Source organism: Vicia villosa, linkage group LG4, assembly GCF_029867415.1.
Source record: "Vicia villosa cultivar HV-30 ecotype Madison, WI linkage group LG4, Vvil1.0, whole genome shotgun sequence".
In the NCBI taxonomy this organism is placed as follows: domain Eukaryota; kingdom Viridiplantae; phylum Streptophyta; class Magnoliopsida; order Fabales; family Fabaceae; genus Vicia; species Vicia villosa.
This window is the reverse complement of record NC_081183.1, coordinates 172,046,350-172,069,945: the sequence shown is the minus strand read 5'-3', so window position 1 is coordinate 172,069,945 and position 23,596 is coordinate 172,046,350. Positions and strand designations below refer to the sequence as shown.

The 23,596-nt window shown below is 34.9% G+C and overlaps 1 protein-coding gene across 1 annotated transcript in view; it reads left to right on the top strand.

The window, feature by feature from the left end:
* The window catches only part of LOC131595936 (mediator of RNA polymerase II transcription subunit 23), a 28,523-nt gene extending 5,418 nt beyond the window's left edge, over positions 1-23,105 (top strand). The window contains exons 6-21 of the mRNA XM_058868473.1: positions 224-441; positions 784-991; positions 4,386-4,666; positions 4,828-4,911; positions 5,767-5,861; positions 12,726-12,888; positions 13,017-13,262; positions 15,810-15,983; positions 16,217-16,330; positions 16,418-16,543; positions 18,651-18,799; positions 20,038-20,278; positions 20,382-21,156; positions 21,687-21,868; positions 22,314-22,417; positions 22,515-23,105. Coding sequence (XP_058724456.1) covers positions 224-441; positions 784-991; positions 4,386-4,666; positions 4,828-4,911; positions 5,767-5,861; positions 12,726-12,888; positions 13,017-13,262; positions 15,810-15,983; positions 16,217-16,330; positions 16,418-16,543; positions 18,651-18,799; positions 20,038-20,278; positions 20,382-21,156; positions 21,687-21,868; positions 22,314-22,417; positions 22,515-22,716 — 3,362 coding nt within the window. The 3' untranslated portion in view covers positions 22,717-23,105. The remainder of the gene's footprint in view (positions 1-223; positions 442-783; positions 992-4,385; positions 4,667-4,827; positions 4,912-5,766; positions 5,862-12,725; positions 12,889-13,016; positions 13,263-15,809; positions 15,984-16,216; positions 16,331-16,417; positions 16,544-18,650; positions 18,800-20,037; positions 20,279-20,381; positions 21,157-21,686; positions 21,869-22,313; positions 22,418-22,514) is intronic.
* The last annotated feature ends 491 nt before the right edge of the window (positions 23,106-23,596 follow it).

The window sequence follows — 23,596 nt, the reverse complement described above, 5'->3', positions numbered from 1 at the left end:
TGTACGATTGGACAACTACTTTGCATTCTGTGCTCCTTTCTTTCGATCTTTCCATTTATCCTTTTTCTAGTTTGGAGAATTCATTATCATCTCATCCCTCTGCCGTACTTTCTTTTCTTTTTTTTTCCTTTTATAATATAATCTTTCATGCTAATGGAAATGATTGATGCTAAGGAAGTTTGTTTATCACATTTTAAAAGCTTATTCCTTCTGAATTTTGCAGAGATAAACTGCTGGCAGGACTGGCTTGTCTTCTCTGATATTTTCTATTTTCTTATGAAAAGCGGGTGCATTGATTTTATTGACTTTGTGGACAAGCTGGTGTCACGTCTTTCCGAGGGTGATCATCATATACTTAGGACAAATCACGTGACTTGGCTGCTTGCACAGATAATACGAATTGAGCTGGTCATGAATGCTTTGAATTCAGATTCTAGAAAGGTGGTTACTTTAATGTTAAACATTGTTATTTTCTCTCTTGGTTCGTTGTGGACAAGCAAAAATCGTTATTCTTTCTATTTTACTTGTGATGCAAAGATATATATATATATATATATATATATATATATATATATATTTCTTTATTTCTGAAACATATTTTAGTAATAGCATAATAGTTTTATGGAATGAATATTTTCTTACCCCGACTTTCTAATTTTTCATTTCTTTAATAAAATAATTTTATGATGGGGCTGCGACTTAAGTTGGTGTATTACAATATTTTCATGAAATTGTTCTAGCTAGCATTAAATGTATAATAATGGCTTAGGCACTGCATGACAGGTGGAAACAACCAGAAAGGTTTTATCATTTCATAGAGAAGACAGAAGTTCGGATCCTAATAGTCCTCAAAGTGTCTTGCTTGATTTTGTAAGCAGTTGTCAGAATTTACGAATATGGTCATTAAACACAACAACCAGAGATTACCTGAATAACGAACAACTTCAAAAAGGAAAGCAAATAGATGAATGGTGGAGACAAGCAAGCAAAGGTAGTTTAAATATGATTATTTGATCATGATTTAATGAACGACAATGGTTTGCTATTTGATCAAGTTAAATATGATATATAAATGGTGTACTCTCCGTGCCAAAATAGCTAACTTATTTGTAAATTCCCCCCCCCCCCCCCCCCCCCCCCCCCCCCCCCCCCCCCCCCCCCCCCCCCTAAAATGATCCGCCTCTTTCCTATTTTAATACATGAATGATTCTTTTTCCCAATTTTTCTATTTAATTAATGCTACCTTCATCACTCTCAATTTAATATATTCTACTTTGCATTTATGCTAAATGTGAATGCACCGAGTGATACATGTTAAGGGAACTTTGGTAAAAGTACTCTTTTCTCTCTTTTATTTATACTTTTCTTAATCAGTGTGAAGTGGTCAATTAGGTCCGTTGTGAGTGTTGTAAATAGTTTATTTTACTATTGTTATTTTTAGTATTATTAGTAGTAATTCATATTGGACATTTAGTAAGACCTATTTGGTTAGAATACTCTATATAAAACCTTAACCGCCTTAATTGCAGTTTGTTGTTGTTGTTGCCTTCATTGCAGTCACTTTTAACAAACCATAGGTATTTTTTTGTTGCTGTCCTCATTGCATAGCCACCTTTAGTAAATTCGAGGTACTATTCACCTGTGTGCACTTTTCATACACCCACACCTATCCCTGTTCATTTTTTAATCTCACCATCCACATCACTGCCGTCGTCTTGAAAAAACTCGCCAGACCCTAGAATTTCACCATCGCCAACTAGAAAAAAATTCTCTCATGGCTGGCATTAGAGACGAAACAGATGATCATAAGTCTGATTGAGAATAACCAAACACTCCTCCGGCTTACAAGTTGCATGAGAAGAATTATTTTAAGTGGTCTCAACTAGTGAAAATAACCTTGAAAGGTAAAGGGAAGGCAGGACACCTAATTGACGAATCTCCCAAAGAGACGGATCCCAAGTTTAAGATGTGGGATACGGTACGGAAGGTCCAACCATTATTGCATGGTTATGGCGTTCAATGACTGGTAGTACTAGTGTAGACAGTTTAGAAGGAAGGGGTCAAACTTAACCTAAATGAAGTAGAAAAAGTGAGATCCCTCCTCACTAAGTTTAAGAAACCAACAACTACTTGTTCTTTAACACCTCTAGGTACGTTTCCATTTCCTTTTTCTTTTGGCAAATCTCCATTTTCATTTGGACCTAATGCTTAAGATATATCCTTTAAACATTACTAGATACAGAATTCTGGAGCCACTGACCCCATGACACCCTTACCCACACACTTCTCAACTTATTCACCCTGCCCTTGTAACAAAAAAATTTCCATTGTAGATGGTACTCCTATAACTGTAGCTGGTCAAAGAGCGATCCAAATTAGCTCATCCATTACCCTTAACGATGTCCTCCAACCTTCATATTTCAAAATTGTCTACTAGTCTAATTTTAATACAAAAACTCACAAAAGACCTATCATATAATGTTATCTTCTATAATAACACTTGTTTTTTCGAACAAGAATTTGGGGAAGACGTTTGGAAGTGCTAGAGAATGGAATGGTCTTTAGTACTTGTATAACAAAGATTCAAGCCCAGGTTTTCTCGGTAACAATTCCTTTTTTTCAGAATCAATAAAGACCAACACGGAGAAAGTTCTCCTATACCATTTTTTGTTTGGATCATCCTTCGCTTATAGCCTTTAAGAAATTATTTTCTCTTTTATTTAAAACATTAGGCGTTGAGATTGAGTCTTCATTGTGAGCTGTGAGGTGTATGAGCTTGTTAAACACAAACATGTACCTTTTTCCGTTAGTAATAAAATAAGTACCTTTTCGTTTTATCTAGTTCATACAGATGTGTGGGGTCCATCTAATATTTCAAATATATTAACTCAATACTACAAAACCAGTTTGTAGGGTGAGGATTTTCCCCACTTACAAGCCCGTGTTCATGCCATATATTGTCTGATATGGGTATCTTAACACACCCGCTCACGTCCAGGACTGGACATCTGGAACGTGGACATTAATGATAGGTGACCCTATAACGGAAACATTATAGCAAGAGGCCCACCAGATCTTGAATGAGACTCTGATACCATGTTAGAAATTGTGGTTGGGGCTAACTCATCCCTACAAAACCGACTTGTAGGGTGAGGATTGCCTCCACTTTTAAGCCCATGTTCAAACAAAATATTGTTCGATGTGAGACTCTTAACAAGCTCATAACCTTTTTTGATGATTGTACTCGGGGGTTCTTGGGTCTACTTAATCAATAATCTAAAGTTAGTAATATGTTTTCGCAATTTTCTCCAAGATAAAAAATCAGTTTGGTATGAGTTTTAAGAGGATTCGATATGATATCGCCGATGATTACTTTAGTCATAATCTTAATTCTTTGTGTCAAATGAAGGTATCATTCATGAACCTTCGTGTTAAAACACTCCAACAAAATGACACCGTTGAGAGAAAAAATGGACATTTGTTAGACAAAACACGTGCTATGATATTTCAAAATAAAGTTCTCAAGAAATATTGGGGCGAGACAGTTTTTACTGCATTGTATCTCATAAATTGTTTGCCTTCTATTGTCCTTGCCTCCAAAACTCCTTTGGAAGTCTTATCCTCGTTCTATTCTAATGTGTCCACCTTTGTTATACTAAATTCTATTTATCTCCACAACACTTCCTTTTTTCTATTTTCATGATGTTGAAAGATTGAATCCTTCATCCTTTGTAGTCCGATCTTCTTTTACAGTTGGATATGATGGCAAACCTGAAATAGTTATTATGGTTTACTCTAGTTGCAATTATTTGTATACTAGTAACTGTATGCTAGAATATCTCTTTTCTGTTAACTCAAATATCAGTATAGTCATGTGCCACGTTTACATTACTAACCAAAAGTTAATTATGAGCCAGTTATTTTATTATTGTCTTAGTTATTTATTAAATTAATTATATCATTTTATTATTATCTTATTAAATTAATTATATTATTTTATTATTATCTTAGTTATTAATCAATTTAATCGTTTGAGACACCCTTGCTGTAGGATTAGGCTAAGCTATAACTACCTAGATTCAGTTATAACTTATAACTGAATCATTCAATTATCATAACAGTTTTTAGAAAGGAATGGAACATTTTGTCTCTGAATTTTATCTCATCTAACAGTATGTGTCATGGTGGATCTCCTTACTTTGATTAACATTTTCTTAATCTTTTCTGTTTTTCTTTTGCTACACTCTCTGCAGATCCATACATTTAATCTATACCCTTTCTCCATAATTTTGGCAGTTTGCTGAGTGAAGTATAGTTAAATTTAGTTAAATTATTTTTATGGTATTATCTGATTTTGTCATTCTAATAAACACTTGAATTTTCAGGAGACCGAATGATGGATTACATGAATATGGATGAACGCTCAATAGGAATGTTTTGGGTTGTGACCTACACAATGGCACAGCCTGCTCTTGAAACAGTAATGAATTGGTTAACTTCTGCTGGAGTTATTGATTTGGTACCTACAACAAATCTACAACCAGCTGAGAGATTAGTTTGTACAAGAGAAGTGAGCCCATTACCTATATCATTGTTATCGGGGTTTTCACTGAACTTATGTTTGAAGCTGTCTTATCAAATGGAAGACTCTCTATTCTCTGGGCAGGTTCTCTCTCTTTTACCTCTCTCTCCCTGCTGTTTATATTGGGAATTACCATTTCAAGCAATGATTTCATCTTCAAAGAATTGGAAATAAATAATTATCATGTCCCTTCTAATCGGTCAAAGGAACAACTTGTTTGATATTTAGCTTGTCTTTGTGTGCAGGTTATACCCAGCATTGCCATGGTTGAAACTTATACTAGATTGCTGCTTATTGCACCTCATTCACTATTTCGTTCACATTTCAATGTAATTTCATTTTACCTTCAGTGATAATGTTGTGTTACTTTTTTTGTTTTTTAATTTTATTTTATTTACATGTCAATAAAATGTAAATAAAAATGTCTTATCTTTATGATTCCATTTTCTGCTTAGGTGAAACTACTTTTGCTTTTATCTTTCTCGTTGAAATGTTAAACTGAATACTACGGCCCGGTTTACTTTGCTTTCAAATTTTTTCGTTTTCTGTTATCAATAATATACACATACAAGTGCACACATAATCAAGAAGATAATACACAAAGTAAGGTGATATTTAGCTTGTCAAGAAATATCATATTTGGAAATAATGAAAATGATACAAAGTTGCTTTCACCATTTCCAAGTATGTTAATGACTTCTTGCACCACCCATTTTGGATATCATTTCTTTGATTATGCATGAACTAATATTACATGTGTGTTGATTGAAAACAGAAAATGACAAATTGAAAATAAAGTAAAGGAGTCCTAAGTGTATGAAACTCCATGGTGGAACTCTTACATCTAGTCAAAGTTAGCTTGCAGCTTTGGATTAACTTTTATATTGTGGAGATTAGTTACATGGACAAATGAAATAATTGATGTAGCTTGTTGTTATCGTCCATGTGAAATTATTTATTTTTGTGGGGTACAAAACAAACTGCAAATCTCATAAAATTACAATATAGAGATGTTCTGTATCTTACCTTTTCTTGATGATATCATTTTCCAAGTTCTTCTTTACATGGTGGTTTCACGAAGCATTTTGATAAATTTTGTTGCCCATTCATTTTTATATTTAACTTATTTTTTTTTTTTTGTATGCTGATGTCGTAGTTACATATGTTGAAAATGTCACTTGCAGCATTTGGTGCAAAAAAACCCTTCTTTGTTGAGCAAGCCCGGTGTAACACTTTTGGTGCTTGAGATGTTGAACTACAGACTACTTCCACTTTACAGGTGATTGTTTCTATATAGACCATAGTTTAAATTTCTTTTTGTCAAAAATAAGGATATGTTGTTATTTTTTTGCTATGTTTGTGCCCTTCAGTTCAATAAGTGGTTTTAAATTTATACAATACAAGATCCTTTGCCATCCCACCCAATTGAAAAGTTAGTTATCAGAAATGGACTTAAATGAGGCTATATAGACTTAAATATCTTTTTTGTCCCAATAAATAAGTATACCGCTTTTGCTTTCATTCTATGTAAAAAAAATTTGTTCGGTATGAAAGGTAAGAAGTTTAGTTTCGGTCCTTGTTTTAGTCCCCGTAGTATTTGTTAATGTTTGAATTAGTCCTTATATGGCTTATGAAGAAAAGTATTTATAATGTATTTCAATATTCGGTCAAATGTATAAGTACTAATTTGTTTAAGGGAAATGCTAACCAGTGCCCTCAGGGCAATGGTTAAGACATTAAAAATAGTAAATTTATCTCGGTAATCTGCGTATTTAATACCTCGAAAATTGAAATATTATATTTTCTATAAAATATTTTCTTTTTTTGGAATGCTTAATCATTGCCCTGAGGGCACTGGTTAGCAAGACCCTTTGTTTAAATAGGCTAATCTAACCTAATGAGTCTGACTAATAAATCATTACAAAAATTATTAATATTACAATATTAAAACACTCCTCAATAGGCATGGCAACAAAGCCCAAACCCAAGGATTCTCATCCGATCTGTCCTGAGTCTAACGGGAAAAATCCGCTTTGATTGGGTTTGGGTTTTTCTTGATTACAAAATACGGAGATTGGTCGGGTATTGAGTACATTAGTACCCACCCCGAACCCGTTCCATTTATATAAATTTCTAATTTATTATTTAGGTTTGATGATTTGGAATATTAGTTGTGTCCTCAATGCTTTCGTATTTTGGTATTTTCTTTATTATTTAAAATGTATGTTTTGAAATTCTCGTATTGTTTTACTTTTTCATTGGTAAGTTTTAATATTAGAAAAAAAAACTATTTTTATTAAAAATATTGATTACATCAGAGTGATGGGAGTGGGGAGGGGATACCCGAACCCAACCCAAACCCGCTTGGAACGGGTTTTGGGTTCAATTTTGTATCCTCGACGGGCATCGAGATGGGTAATACATATTTATTAGAGATTCAGGTTTGAGGAAGGTCAAAACCGTCCCCGTAAATTTTGTACTCTTCAAGCTGATGAAAGAATATCCATCTTTCTAAGCTTGCTAGTAAATTAGTTGAATCGTTTTGTTGGTAAATTTTTATTAATTCCAATATCAGCTGATTCCGAGAAAGATTGTAGGTTGTAGTTATCAATCCACTATTCATTTTTTTTATGAAATGCCGATTTATTTTCACAAAGCAACTTCATAGGACCTTTTCACACCGTATTGTCAAATCTTCTAGCACAAGTTTCATCCATAATAGTTCAAAAATTTCTTGTGCTATTTATTTAGCTCTAAGTTTTTATTAACACTTGATTGAGCCACTACACTTTACTTCTTGCTCCTCTTAATAACAAAATTGATGCACAAGAAGATACAATAAGTAGATCTTCGACCACTTACCGAATCTGCATAATCAACATCACTTTGTGCTTACATAATTAGGCTCCTACCTTTTTAAAATAGGAGTCCTCACTGGAGAATGGCTTTGATATATTGTAAAATTCGATTTATGGCTTGCAGATGTCTTGTCTTTGGATCATGCATTAATTGACTCACTGCACTAATCTCATCAGCCAAATTTGGCTTAGTGTGTGCCTAGTAAATCAACTTTTACACTAATCTTGAATATTGTATCTCATCAACTTTGACACTTTCATCCTCATAGCTCATCTTGTAAGTTTGCTCAATGAGAACACTCTAGATTTGCATCCAAGCTTGTCTGTTTTCTGCAAAAGACCTAATAAATACTTTTTCTGAGAGATAAAAATGTCAAACTCAGATTCTATGAGTGAAAACTGTGTATTCTTCCCTTGGGAGAATTCTCATATATATACACGTTAAATTACAAGATAAATGGGCTATTCTTCCTAATAAAACAGAAACTGCCATATATACATTTATGCAGTTTATTATGCTAATTAACACTACTAATTATATTCCAATAAATCAGATAGTGCAGTATAATATACATTTATGCACAAATATTCTGATTAGTAATTATCATAAATGCAGTCATTAAACCTATTGACATCCCCCCTCAAATTGATGCTGGTAAATCAACAAGCATCAATTTGCTAACTAAAAAATTGTGCCGCTGACGTGTCAATGATTTAGTGAAGATATCAGCTGTCTGAACAGATGTGGAAACATGAGGTAGATTGATAACTCTTCGATCATAGGCTTCCCGAATAGAGTGACAATCAACCTCAATGTGCTTCGTTCGTTCATGGTAAACTGGATTCGCTGCAATTTGTATAGCACTAGTGTTGTCAGCATATAACGAAGTTGGTTGTGCTTGAGCGAATCCAAGTTCTGTAAGAAGACCGCGCAACCATATTATTTCAGAACAAGCAGCAGACATTGCACGGTATTCGGCTTCGGTGGATGACTTTGAAACTGAATCTTGTTTCTTACACTTCCAAGAAATAGGAGCATTTCCTAAGAACATACACCAGCCGGTAGTAGACTTTCTTGTGTCTGGACACCCTGCCCAATCAGCGTCACTGTATGCTTGAAGTTGGAGTGTCGTATCATGAGGAAAAAATAAACCCCGTTTTGAGGTTCCAATGAGGTATCTAATGATTCGCTGCACTGCTGAAAAATGGAAATGTCGTGGTGCTTGCATGAACCTGCTAACCGTGTGTACAACAAAAGATATATCGGGGCGAGTTATAGTTACATAGATAAGACTACCAACCAGCTTGCGATAAAGAGTTGGATCATCAAGAAGGTCACCTTCATCTCGTCGATATTTAACATTAACTTCCATGGGAGTGTCAACAGGATTTCCGCTTGTGAGTTCAGCAAGTTGGACTAGATCCTTAATGTACTTTTGTTGATTTACAAAAACTCCTTCAGGTTGATAATGTACCTCTAACCCCAAGAAGTAAGTAAGACGTCCCAATTCTTTCATGTGAAAAGATGAATGCAACATGTGTTTGATTGTAGAGATACCTTCTTGATCAGAACCAGTCACCACAATATCATCCACATAAACAAGAAGCACCACAATGCCTTTAGGAGTCCTTTGTAGAAAAAGAGATGGATCATATTGACTTTGAATAAATGAAAAACCAAGTAAGGTAGATCGGAACTTTTCAAACCATACGCGTGGTGCCTGTTTTAAACCATATAGCGATCGTTTTAGTTTGCAAACAGTATTTGAGGAAGAAGTGGGCATACCGTTGGGAAGTTTGATATAAACTTCTTCCTTAAGATCACCGTGTAGGAATGCATTTTTCACATCCATTTGATGTAGTGGCCAGGATTGTGATGCAGTAAGAGCAAGAATGGTGCGGACAGTAGTCATCTTGGCGACCGGGGCAAAAGTCTCGTCATAGTCTAGTCCATACTCTTGCTTATTTCCAAGTACTACCAAACGAGCCTTGTAACGATCTATTGATCCATCAGAACGCAACTTTATAGAAAACACAAATTTGCTGCCTAAAGGTTTAACAGTTGGAGGACAAGGTACAGTTTCCCATGTTTGATTTTCTTCTAAGGCCAAAAGTTCATTTTCAATAGCTGTCTGCCAACAACCATGCTCCATTGCCTGTGTATAAGAAGAAGGAATAGAAACACAAGATAATGCTGCTGTCAAGGATAAGGGATTAGAGAAACCATACTTTTCTGGCGGCTTACGGATGCGCGTACCCTGTCGTACAGGGCCTGGTTCTGGTTCTTGTATTGGATCAGCAGTCGAGGAACTTTCTCGAAGGGGCCCGTGGGAGTCAGCTGGCTGATTTTGGGTGACAACACGGCGTCTTTGGTAGGTCAACAGAGGCTTAGAGGATGGCTGGCTTGTAGAAGAGTTAGAAAACAGTGGCAAAACAGAAAATGTAGAAGAAGGAAGATCATGATGGGTTGCAAAAAAATATTTTTTTTCAAAAAAAATGACATTTCTAGAAACCCGAATTCGACGAAGATTAGGATCATAGCATAGAAATCCTTTTTGATGAGATGAATATCCAAGAAAAGCACATTCAACAGATTGTGCCGTAAGTTTAGTGCGTTCTCGTGGAGGAAGATGAACATAACACACACATCCGAAAACACGAAGAGTGGAGTAATCTGGTGGGTAACCAAATACTCGACTGAACGGAGATTCATTATTTATTGATGGGGATGGCAAGTTGTTTATAAGATGAACTGCTGTGGATAGGGCTTCACACCAGAATCGTGTTGGCACATTAGACTCGATTAAAAGTGTGCGGACAACATCAAGCAAATGACGATTTTTTCTTTCAGCTACCCCATTTTGTTGGGGAGTTGAAGGACATGATCTTTGAGATACAATCCCATTAGATTGCAAGAATTCTTGAAAAGAGTTTGATGTGTATTCGCCCCCATTGTCAGAGCGAAGTATTTTGATTTTGGATGAAAATTGAGTCTGAACATAAGCATTAAAAAATTTAAAAGTGGAAAAAACTTCATCTTTTGAGCGCAGAAAATAGACCCATGTAAAACGACTATAATCATCGATAAAAGTTACAAAATATTTGTAATTTGCATGAGATATAATCGGTGCCACTCCCCAAACATCACTATGGATAATATCAAAAGGTTGTGTTACTTTCGGTTGATGTGTTGGAAAAGGAAGAATTTTACTTTTGCCAAGCTTACAAGGAATGCAATCAAAATCAATAGAATTAAGAGATGGAGTGTGCTTATTTCCAAGAAAACCAGATTTTAGTATGTCATGGAGTACATTAAAATTTGGATGCCCAAGACGCCTATGCCACATTTGATAATCAACGGTTGCAACATTGCACAAAATAGAAGGTAAAGAAAGACTTGGAAACAAAGATAAATTGAGTGGAAAGAGACACACATCCAATGAGGGTACTGGATCTCTATGCATCAGATTTGAGCGGATACCTTCAAAATCGTATCTCAATTTCATAAGAAACTGATCTCGTTTAGTAGTGTCGTGAACTGTTTGTACTGTACTTAGGCCTTCGGTACTTAAATTTGAATAAACTATATCAGTGTATTCAGCCTAAAGATTCATGAATTGAGAGTAAAAATCAGATATAGAGAGACTTTCCTGTTTGAGATTAGCTATGTCGTGCTCAAGTTGGAATCTTCGGGCTGCATTGTTCTGACTATAGATTTTCTTCAAGTAAGCCCACATTGTTGCTGCAGTCTTGTATGGTCGAAGGTTCAGAACAATGTTGGGATCAACCGAACCAATGATCCACGACATGATTTGAGCGTCTTTGACCACCCATTTAGCATGTTCAACCTTATCTTTGTCTTTGTTAGGGGCAGGAGTTGTTTCATCAACATGACCCCACAAATCTTTTCCTTTGACATATAAAGAGAATTGGAATTCCCAAGCTGAATAGTTTTTGCCATTAAGGCGAACCATGAAAACATCTTGTTTTTCTTTTGACATTGAATCGAAGAACATTGGAAACACGAGATGGAAATCTTGATTGGAAAAAAAAAAAAAAGGGGGAAAAGAACAAGACCGGGAAATTCGAAGCTGAAAGACAAAACTAGAGAACAAAGACTAGATTTTGGATCGTGACATGCTCTGATGCCATGTCAAACTCAGATTCTATGAGTGAAAACTGTGTATTCTTCCCTTGGGAGAATTCTCATATATATACACGTTAAATTACAAGATAAATGGGCTATTCTTCCTAATAAAACAGAAACTGCCATATATACATTTATGCAGTTTATTATGCTAATTAACACTACTAATTATATTCCAATAAATCAGATAGTGCAGTATAATATACATTTATGCACAAATATTCTGATTAGTAATTATCATAAATGCAGTCATTAAACCTATTGACAAAAAATGCCTTGTTTGGAATAGATTACCTAAATTCTCAAGAAGTATTTGAGTTGTCCAAGGTCTTTCATCTCAAACTTTGCTGAGAATTTCAAATTTTCCCATGTCTTACGGGCTAAAACTAAGGTTGTTAAAATCACGATTTAAAACCTAAACTCTTAGGTTTTACGTTTCTAGGTCGGCATTTGGTGTTAAATCGCAGGTAAAATCGTTTTTAAGTAAAATCGTATATTGGAACAATTTTAATCGCTCCAAAATTTGTAAAGTCGTGTAAAATTGTTGGAGTTTACTCTTTAACTTGGTTTTTTTTACCTCTTTTTTTTCTTGAAATTTTAAAAACCCAGCCCAATAAAACTTCTCCCACTTTAATATTTTATTCACTTTAAATAATCTTATTTTGTGCATAAACATAGACAGACTTATTTCAATTTCTGATGTTGGGTTTAGCAAATAGGTTTCAAAGTTTTATTTAAAATTTCAAATGTATTGCAGAACCAAAAGAAATATTAAAGTTTATCATTTCCAATTATCATACTTCTTACATGTTGTTGGATTTCTATACATTCAAAACATCTATTAATTTTCTGCATTAAGTTACATAGTCAAAGCATAAATTTAATATATATAAATAATATTATTTTAATGAGGTAAATTCAACGATTTTACGTTTCGATTTTACCTAGTCAAAACGAGTCAAGGTCAAAACTCGATTCTAAAAACCTTGGCTAAAACCAATTTTTTTACTGGGAATAAAAGCAAAACGTGACTTGTATGGACAGAAAATGTTCAAATCTTTATTCTATTTCATTCGTGATTAGATATGCCAAATGTTATGATTCAAATATAAAAATATAAACTGTTCATTTTGTGTAGGTATCAGGGAAAAAGCAAAGCCTTGATGTACGACGTTACAAAGATAATTTCTGCTCTAAAAGGAAAACGGGGAGATCACCGTGTATTCAGATTAGCTGAAAATCTGTGCCTGAATCTGATATTCTCATTGAGAGATTTCTTTTTGGTTAAAAGGGAAGGAAAGGTACTTGCTCTGGTATCTAAGCTGGAACTTCTATTTTTATGTTATTCATTTGAGCTCACTCATCACTCTATATACAAGACTGGTGGTGTTCTATTTATGTCTAAATTATTTTCTAAAACTATTTGCAGGGCCCAACGGAATTTACTGAAACTTTGAACCGAGTGACGGTTATAACACTTTCTATACTTATTAAGACCCGCGGGATTGCTGATGCTGATCATCTGCTTTATCTCCAAAATATGTTGGATCAAATAATGGCTGTCAGTGTACATACATGGTCAGAAAAAACGCTACGATACTTCCCGTCTGTTATGCGTGAAGCCTTGAGTGGTCGACCAGATAAAAGGAGCCTTGCAATCCAAACATGGCAGCAGGTTTGTTATACAAGCCAATGTGTATTTCATATGTGCAGGTATGCCTTTAGTAATGAACAAGGCCCATACTGCAGTCAGTTTTTTTTTTCCCCCTGCTTAAATATGTTATGTTTTGAAAAGTTAATTGAAGGGAAGGGCTTATTTATGATTCAAAAAATATTCATAGAATTTGTGTTATTATAACTGCTTGAAATTCTGCCTTCATTGCGGTCCGTCCTAGCCCGCCTAATTGCGGCATTTTAGTTTGTGTCATTGCAGCCTCAAACGCCTTCATTGTGTTGGGTCTGAATGGGTGAATTTAGTCCCACATTTCTTAGAAATATAGCCTGTGTAATGTTGATAAAGCTTAACTCAAATTTTAAGATGGTATCAATGTCTATCCTAGGTTTGTTGTTGAGCTTCCCGCATCGTCCACACTTCAAGCTCATTTTGGCCCGAGCGTGAGGGAGTGTGTTGGAAATTCCGCCTTCATTATGGTGTGTCCCTAGCCCACCTAATTGTGTTGGGTTTGAAAGGGTGAGTTTAGTCCAACATTGCTCAGAGATATGATCCGTGAAGTGTTTATAAAGCTTTACTCAAGTTCTATGCTTTGTATGGTTAAGTTACGTCCAACCACAATTATAAGATGGTATCAGAGCCTATCCAAAATCTGTTGGGGCCACCTGCTATTATGTTTTTACTATTCTACCACCTACCATTATATCCACACACCAATCCCAATAGTGCTGGGTGTGAAAAGTTTTTTTAAAGAGACTCACATTGAATGATACATGACTTGAAATATGGTTGTAAGTGGGGGCAATCCTCACCTTACAAGTCAGTTTTGTAAGGTTGAGTTAGACCCAACTACAATTCTAAGAATACCTATAGGGAGTATTCAGTATTACTATCTTGTGTTGTCACGCAAGGTTGAGTTAGACCCAATTACAATTCTAAAAATACCTATAGGGAGTATTCAGTATTACTACCTTGTGTTGTCACACTAGTCACTGCTACCTCATATATTCGCCGATTGTTAATTTGAATTGGTTTCTTTTGATCCTTCCACAAAATATCTAGATATATTGATATTTATTACAGCATGATTTGTTAGTATCCTCTTTAGATACTCTCATACATGAGACTCTCATGTATATAAATAGTTAGTAGTTAAAATATCTTCATATCAGTAAGAAATATTCCCATTCAAGTACCTCTTTAGATACTCTCGTGTCTTTTCCAAATTAATGAAAATCGTATAGCTGTTTTTGATTTTTCTAATATCTCCATCAATCACTGTTAGGAGTATACAACTTCCATGGATGATTATCCTGACATTTCTCTGTTTTGGTTGTCACTACTGAAAGGTGCTGCCAGTTCATTCTGCACTAAGTTCTTTTTGGGCCCACGCTGTTATCTTAGTGATGTGCAAGAGGAATTCAGCATTGAATTTATTTGGTTATGTGTTGATGTATAGTCATTATAGGTGATGATCATGGTGGAATTGTTAGACTCAAACAACATCTAGTCCACCACTTTCAGGTCAAAGATCTAGGCTGACTTTGATACTCTTTTGGCATTGGGGTAGCTCATTCTAAGGCAGAAGTTGCTATTTCCCAAAAAAAATGCTTTGATATTTTGGAAGAAACTGATATGCTAGATTGTAAGCCAATTGTCACTCACAGATCCAAATGTCAAACTCCAACCAGATCGGGGGAGTCCTTTTAAGATCCAGGAAATTATAGGATGTTAGTTTGGAAGTTGAATTAGTTGACCATGGCGAGGCCAAATATCTCTTATGCGGTTGGTGTCGTGAGTCAATTTCTAAAATCTTTGTGATAGTCATTGGGATGGTATGGTTCGGATCTTAAGGTACATTAAAGTAGCTCATGGAAAAGGTTTTGTTTATAGAAACAAAGGTAATTTAAATATTGTTTCTTACACATATGCTGATTGGATTGGATGTCCCTTTGATAGGCAGTCTACGTCAGGATATTGTGTTCTTATTGGTGGACATTTAATTTTATGAAAACGTAAGAAGCAGGTTGTTGTGAGATGCAATGTTGAAGCTGAAAATAGAACTATGACACTTACTACCTTGGAGCTCATATGGCTCAAACATCTTCAAGAATTGCACTTGTGTAAAATAGGCATCATGAGTCTCATCTGCGATAATCAAGCAGCCTTACATATTGTCTCTAATCCAATCTTTCATAAGCAAACTAGCATATTAAATTGATTGTCATTTGATTTGTGAGAAGAGAAGATTGTGTCTGATGATGAGATTGCTTTTTCATTTGTTGATTCTAATGATCAATTGACAGACATTTTCACAACAGTCCTTCAAGGCCCAAAAATAATTTACATACTGATGGGGAGTGCTGAGATATAAATTGACTTATATGTAATTATGTATTCATTAGGATTGATTGTGTAGTAACAACTAACAACAATCTGTTAATCTTGGTTAAGAGCTATAGTATCTGGTGAATGTATTTTTTTTACAACTTTTTTGTATGTTGATATTATTTCTAAATATGCAAATTAAAATTTGAGGCACTTGTGCAGGCAGAAACAACCGTTATACACCAGTGCACCCAGCTTCTTTCACCTTCGTCGGCAGATCCTAGTTATGTCATGACCTATATCAGCCATAGTTTCCCTCAGCATAGGCAGTATTTGTGTGCTGGTGCATTGATATTAATGCATGGCCATGCAGAAAACATTAACAGTGGAAACCTGGTATTTATCTTTAACTGCTATCTTTATCGTTATGCTGGTATCTTTTTAAACTCCGGCTTTGAAATAAATGTATCTGTTACAAGGAGTTTTTTCCATGCATTTCATTGTAAGGATGTTTTTCCCCATGCATTTCATTGACATACTATATTCTCTGTTTTATAAATATTTCCCTTTTATTTGCAAAATTCTCCTAAGTCACTCAAAATGCTTAACCTGATTCAATATTGGTCTAGGGACGCGTATTGAGGGAATTTTCTCCTGAAGAAGTGACATCTAACATTTACACCATGGTTGATGTTATGCTTCATCATATGCAAATAGAGCTTCAACAAGGACACTTGCTACAGGTTAACATCTGTAATGAAGCTTTTTATCTTTCAATTCTGTAAATCAGTATCTTTTGAGCATTTTTCATATAGCTTTCCTTTGTGTAGGACCTTATGTTAAAAGCGTGTGCAAGCCTTGCCTTTTTTGTATGGACAAATGAGTTACTTCCCTTGGATATCTTGCTTCTTGCACTTACTGACCGTGATGATGATCCACATGCTTTGCGTATTGTGGTATGTACATTCCAATCTCTTCAAGTATTTTCTCTCATCTCTACCCTAATGATGACCTTTTTCCATAATTAGAAAAATAAGCAAAAATAATGAGATTGAAAATTTGAGACAAGTAAGTGTTGAATTTGTGATTCTGTATGTCTAAGTCAGACTACACTCAACTCTATTGATATTATAAATATAATAAATAATAATTGATATTACTTGCTAATTCTAATCCTAATAGTAAACTCAAATCCTAATAACAAATATTAGGATTTAATTATTTGATACTTAACATTTCCCTTCAAGCTAAATCTTACCAAGTCTTGGCTTGTTACATAAAAAAATATATTGCTCCAAGATAAGATGGCAAGACATCTTAGAGATGCGGGTGAATTTAGAGAGATTATCTATAAAGATAGTCTAGTCAAATAGATGGAATGATCATCAGCCTGAGAGAAATTTCGTTGCGAGCAATCAGACAAAGCAAGATCCGTCCTTCTCAAAACCGCATTTGGAAGTTTCAAACCAACAATATCTGAACTTCAATAAACTTTCACAAATTCCATCCAAACAAAACTCCAACGATATTGGGCCATATGATTCCCTTGAAATAACCAACTTAAGTGTGGAAGAGTCACAAAGTTTTCTGAAACTGGTGCCGACAACTCATCTATGACAATGGTGGGACAACAAGACTACTGAGTGTAAAACAACTTAAATAGGGCATATCATCTATGACGGGTGCCGACAACTCAATCTTGACTTTGGTGAGGCGAAGGGACTACCGAAGACTATTGACTGTGTGATGACACCAACGACTAGAAAGTCTACTATTAGAGATCAAATTGATATAAAGTAAAAAAAAACACATTGTGACTAGAGTGATTGAAACCTAAACTATTCCCCCTGTGTTTTGTTTTACCTCTCAAATGAATGAAATCTTATAAAAAACCCCTCACAAAATTGTAAAAACACACATTGTGACAACGTCTTTTGTAAATAAAGGCGACAAGTGTGTTTGAACTTTCAAAATAGAGGCTGTTTGAACTACATTGTGTGTTTTAGTGGATCAAATCTGGAACCGCGAGGCCAAGGGGAGTCGGACGGGCAAGACGGAGGATGGAAGGTCACGCCTTCGCGAACACTGGAGATGACGGTGAATGATATCCATGCGCCAGGGAAGAAGTTGCGCGCGGAGCAACGACCTTCGAGGGATGGGCTGTTCTGGAGGAGGCGAGGTTGATGGTGGTAGTAATCACTTGCCAGGAAAGTCGCCGTAGATGTTGATTGCGACAACGATACTGGCAGATTTCAAGGATCTAAATACAGAACCAATACACTTTGGAATGCAATCCCAGTGACAAATTGCCAAAAATACTTCAATGATGAGTCTCCTAGAGGCATTCACAACGTTAAAAGAACTAAAAACCCTCCAAAACACATGTCATATGTGGGACCCACACACTGAAAGTTGTCCCAAAGATAAGACTATAATTTCAAACCTGCTCTATATACCAAGTTGAATAACAGAGAATAATTAACTTGTATTTCACAATGAGGTTGTGCAAACTTATATACAAGCAATAATCTTTCAAGAAAGAAAAAACTGAAAATAAGGAAACTAAATCAATCCCAAGCATATTTGTTATACAAAGAACATTTTACAGCTTATTTAGGACTAGGCTAATCCTGCTCTTTAGTGTAGGTTAACACCAATTTCCGAGTTGGTTACAGCTGTCAATGACAACTGTCGACTAGCTAACTTGTTTGTCATGCAAGCTACTAATACAATAAGGCTATTACAAAGCACTGCTCTTATAATGAGCAGGAAAATGCTAACTTCTGTAGTAAGGGCACATGATAAAAAAATAAATGTAGAAATATTGTCTTGGAAATTATGCGTTTAATTTCTAGAAAGTTTAAAAAATGTTTTATTTTAAACAAGTTCCATTTTTAGATCTTTAATGTGCCCCTTAGGGCACAAGTTAACATGATCCTTAACACATGCCCTTAGAGTACTAGTTAACAAGTTATACATATTTATTATAATTATATGCCAGGGGTATTGAACTTCTGTATCTTTCATATACGAAGATAATTAATGTTTTCGATATAATTGCAGATTAGTTTGCTTGATAGGCCAGAGCTTCAGCAGAGAGTTAAACTCTTTTGTTTAACTCGTGGTCCCCCTGAACATTGGCTTCACACAGGTGTATTCAAGCGGGTTGAGTTACAAAAGGCTCTTGGGAATCATCTTTCGTGGAAGGATCGGTATATTCCCTTGAAACAATAAGTTACACCTTTTCTTTGCTAAGATCAAGCATCTTTATTTGCCTTAGTGGTTGAGAAAATCTTTCTTGAAAATTGAAAATACGGGACTTTAAACCAAATTGTTGTGTTATTAGATGGAGATCTGTAAACATTGTTATTGTGACTGAAACTGTAAAAAGTAACGAGTTAGATTGTTCTTGTGACTGAAAGCATAAGAAAGTAACAAGACAGATAATAAGAGGTTGATTAATAAAAAATGCTCGATAATTCTTTTCATATATGTATCAGTTGTTTGTTCTTGTGTCTTATTACTTCAGAATTTTTTAAATAACAGAAGAAAACTTAAAAAACAAGTGAAGTTCAAAGTTATAAGACAAGATCCCATAAAATCATAAAATAACGAGAGAAATTAAATCCAAAGGAAAAAAAATGTAAATACTTATTAAAAAAATAAATAACTTCTTATTTGAAATATCAGAATAAGAAGTATTTAATAAAACATTCATTCTTGAAATTTCTGGTGTTTCTCCAAAAAAAAAGCATAAAAACTCTATTTTTTATAGCCTTGTTCTATCTCTTCTGATGCTCTCAACTACTAATTAGGAGAAAATGCTTCAATATTTCAAAACACATCCAAAATTCTCCCTAAGTACCCAAAAACTTTACATTACAAAATAACACATATAAATGAATGTAAGTATGATAGTTATGGTTACTTTATGTAATTAAAGTAATTAGGGTAACTATAAATTTATGTATTTACGACTCTATTGCAGGGAGGCTGAATTTCTGAAAATAGGAACTTGAATTGCAAATAACTTAATACATCTTAAACTTCATTCATTGATTTATGAGATTTAGGTCACTCTACAATGTGACTATTGATTTTTCAACACACATACCATGATTCAAGAAGTACCATAGCATAATAATAATATAAGAACTCTTTAAAATAAGTTGGATCTGAATTTATTTAGTCATTCTTGAAAAAACATTCCCAGTTTTTGTTTGATGAACAACAGATTATGGTATATGGTTTAGCTGATAGTAGGTGCAATTCTTATTAATGCATCCAACATTTCTGCCTGCAACAAGAGAAATTAAGATGCCTAAATCAATTTTCTATTTAGCGAGCTTTTATATATACATTTTTTTTATAACTAAGCATTTAATTCGTTGTTCTGTAATGTTACTGTACAAATTGCACGGACTGATGCTGCCTGCTACAAACTTTCCAGGTATCCCGTGTTCTTTGATGATATTGCAGCACGCTTGCTTCCAATCATTCCCTTAATTATTTACAGACTTATTGAGAATGATGCAATGGATACAGCAGAAAGACTACTGGCTCTATATTCTCAATTGCTTGCTTATTACCCTCTAAGATTTACATTTGTTCGTGATATACTTGCATATTTCTATGGTCATCTTCCTGGAAAACTCATTGTTCGAATACTCAATGTACTTGACATCAGTAAGGTAATAAATTGCATTTTATTTTGTCAGCAGTTGTGTTTTCTTATAGTTGTTTAACTTAAAAAAAGTATTATCCTAACAATGATTGAGCTTGTGTTTCTTCCAGATTCCATTTTCAGAGTCATTCCCACAGCAAATAAGTTCGTCAAATCCTGCCATGTGCCCTCCTCTGGACTATTTTACGACTCTATTGTTGGGAATAGTAAATAATGTAATTCCTCCATTACATAACAATTCAAAATCTGGAACCATTGGAGATGCATCAAACAGTGCACTGCGTACTGCACAAAACAAACCACCAGCAGCATCTCAGTCTGGGCTAGCAAATGCTTCTGAGGGGCAAAAGGCATTCTACCAAATTCAGGATCCTGGCACATATACTCAGCTGGTTCTTGAGACTGCTGTCATTGAAATACTGTCCCTTCCTGTGTCTGCTTCTCAGATAGTACAGTCACTTGTTCAAATTGTTGTTAATATACAACCAACATTGATCCAGTCCAGCGATTCTCTCCACGGTTCCTCAAATGGTGTAGGGCAAGGTTCAGTGTTGCCAACATCACCTTCAGGGGGAAGCACAGATTCCTTAGGTGGAAGTAGATCAACTCCTTCAGCTTCCGGGGTAAATACCACTAACTTTGCTTCACGAAGTGGTTATACAAGTCAACAACTGTCTTGCTTGTTGATTCAAGCCTGTGGCCTCCTTCTGGCTCAGCTTCCTCCTGATTTTCATGCACAACTTTACTTGGAGACGACACGTATAATTAAAGAGAACTGGTGGCTTACAGATATGAAAAGGTCACTTGTAGAAATAGACTCTGCTGTTGGCTATGCTTTGTTAGATCCAACATGGGCTGCACAGAACAATACCTCCACGGCCATCGGTATGAATTGCCAAAACGGTTTACTGAAAGATTTCTTACTTTAAGTGCACCGTTATAATTTGAGTTCTCTATATCATTTATATCTGTCTTGATATTTAGAATTGTGACTTATGGTTAACATTGTATTGCCTGTCTTAAAGTGTCTGACAAAAATATTCTGCTTTACCAAGCTGGGGTGCACTTCATTATTTGCATGTCAAAGTTTACATACGCTTTAATTTTATCCTGAGGTAGACATGGCTTATGGCTAGTAGAGTGTTACCAACCAACAGATAGATGTTCCAGAAGATATTTTTTAATTTTTGTTTTAAAGACCTCTGAAAGTCGAGCATTAAAAGAAGATAGTAGCACCTTTTATTTCAAAAATCCTCTTTTGTTATTGTTTCTATCGTGTATGAGAATAATTGAAGTGTCGCTACATTGATTTATGGTCACTGGGATATGTTGTTTCCATTGAAGCTAGGTGAATTTCATTCTATTTTTAATGATTAATTATGCTTAAAAGGAATCCTGGCCTTTTCTTATCACAGGGAATGTTGTTGCCTTGCTTCATTCTTTCTTTAGTAACCTACCTCAAGAATGGCTTGAAGGGAGTAATGTTATTATCAAGCAACTTCGGCCAGTAACTTCAATTGCAATGTTGAGGATAGCATTCCGTATAATGGGCCCACTCCTTCCAAAACTTGCCAATGCTCATACACTTTTCAGCAAGGTATAGAAAATGATCAATTCCGCAGTTTTAATACAACTTTCATGTGTGTTCATCCCTTTATGCGTGTCTTATAGGTTCATTGTTTTGATGTTGAGAACAAAAAGCTATGCTAAGAATCTAAAGTAAGACACTAAATAGACTAAGAAGTAAAGTTCCTTTACATTGGGTCTAACTTATTCTTACCTTGTAAGGGGATATATAATGTTATTCTTTTAATTTTTTTTTAAATATCAAATATATATTATTAAGCTTGCAAAACCTTCTAAAGTTCAACTCGCAAACACACCCTTAATGATTTGTGTGGAATGTAAATTCCAGTGCGCTAAAGCTATGGTGCCGCTCTCAGTCCTAGTTGATTTATTTTGCACAATTTATTGGAATTTGACGACTCATTAAATTTTTGGGTATTAACAGTCTTACTCCAATTTTCCGAAAAATTTAACAGACCCTATCCGTACTGTTAAGTATATTGGTGGATGTATTTGGAAAGAACTCCCAGATATCAATTGCTGCTGATGCATCAGAGATAGCAGATATCATCGACTTCCTGTAAGTGTTAGCAATTTGTTTTAAAATGTATTGCTATAACAAGTTTTGAAATCCTGATTCGCTGCCTTGCTGCTAATTTTTACTACTTGGTGTTCAGTCATCATGTCATTCACTATGAAGGGCAGGGAGGGCCTGTGCAGGCTAGCAGCAAGCCTCGACCAGATGTTTTGGCACTCATTGGAAGGGCGGCAGAAAGTTTACGTCCAGACATTCAACATCTCCTCTCACACTTGAATACTGATGTGAATTCTTCTGTTTACGCAGCTTCTCATCCAAAGTTAGTCCCAAATCCAACTTAGGTTCATGATTATACTGCCAACATATCAGCACATAGCATATTCTCGGTCTTCCAGAAGTATATACCCCATTTTCCACAATCCTAGAACCTTGTATTGTTATTTGTTAAAATTTAAAATATTTTAGAGATAAGTTGAAGAAAATTGTCAAATACTCTAATTAGAGTTTTGGTATTTTGCGGGTGAGTAGGTATTTTTATAGAAGTAATGAAGTATTTGTATACCGAGTTCAAGAATGGTGAAGAGAAACAACACGTATTGTGGATTCTTCATATATTTTCTGTGGTCATTTGTGTTGTTTGGCAATTTGCAAGAGTTAGAAGTTGTATATAAATTGATGTATTACACATTTCTTCCCAACTTTGTATCAGAAAAGCTTATATGTATCTCAATGACGGGTAAGTCTTAGTTCGATTGAGAGCATATGTGAATTAGAAAGTGTGGAAATGCTGATAGAAAACCTGTTTCTGTTGGTATATCCTCCTACCTAGGGGTGTTTGTGGTTGATTTTATCAACACGCAAAAAGAAATAAAAGAAAAGTTAGGAAAAGGGAATATAAAAGCAATTTAAATATATTAATTTCGACATAGACAATGCAAATGGTACTTTTACCAAAAAATCTCTTTAAATACAACATTTGTTATTGTATCTAGATAGTCTCTTTTTTTTTTTTTTTTTTTTTTTTTTCTGTCATGAATTAACATTTTCAACCATTATTTGTTTTTTACTTTAAAAAATGTAATATATAGTTGATTATGACTAAAAACCTCTTTTGACAAGCATAATCTGACATATTCTAAGTTTTGCTCTTGCGACTTGTTAATCGTCATGGTAAATGAGACAATAATTAGAAATTGCGACTTGTTAATCGTCATGGTAAAT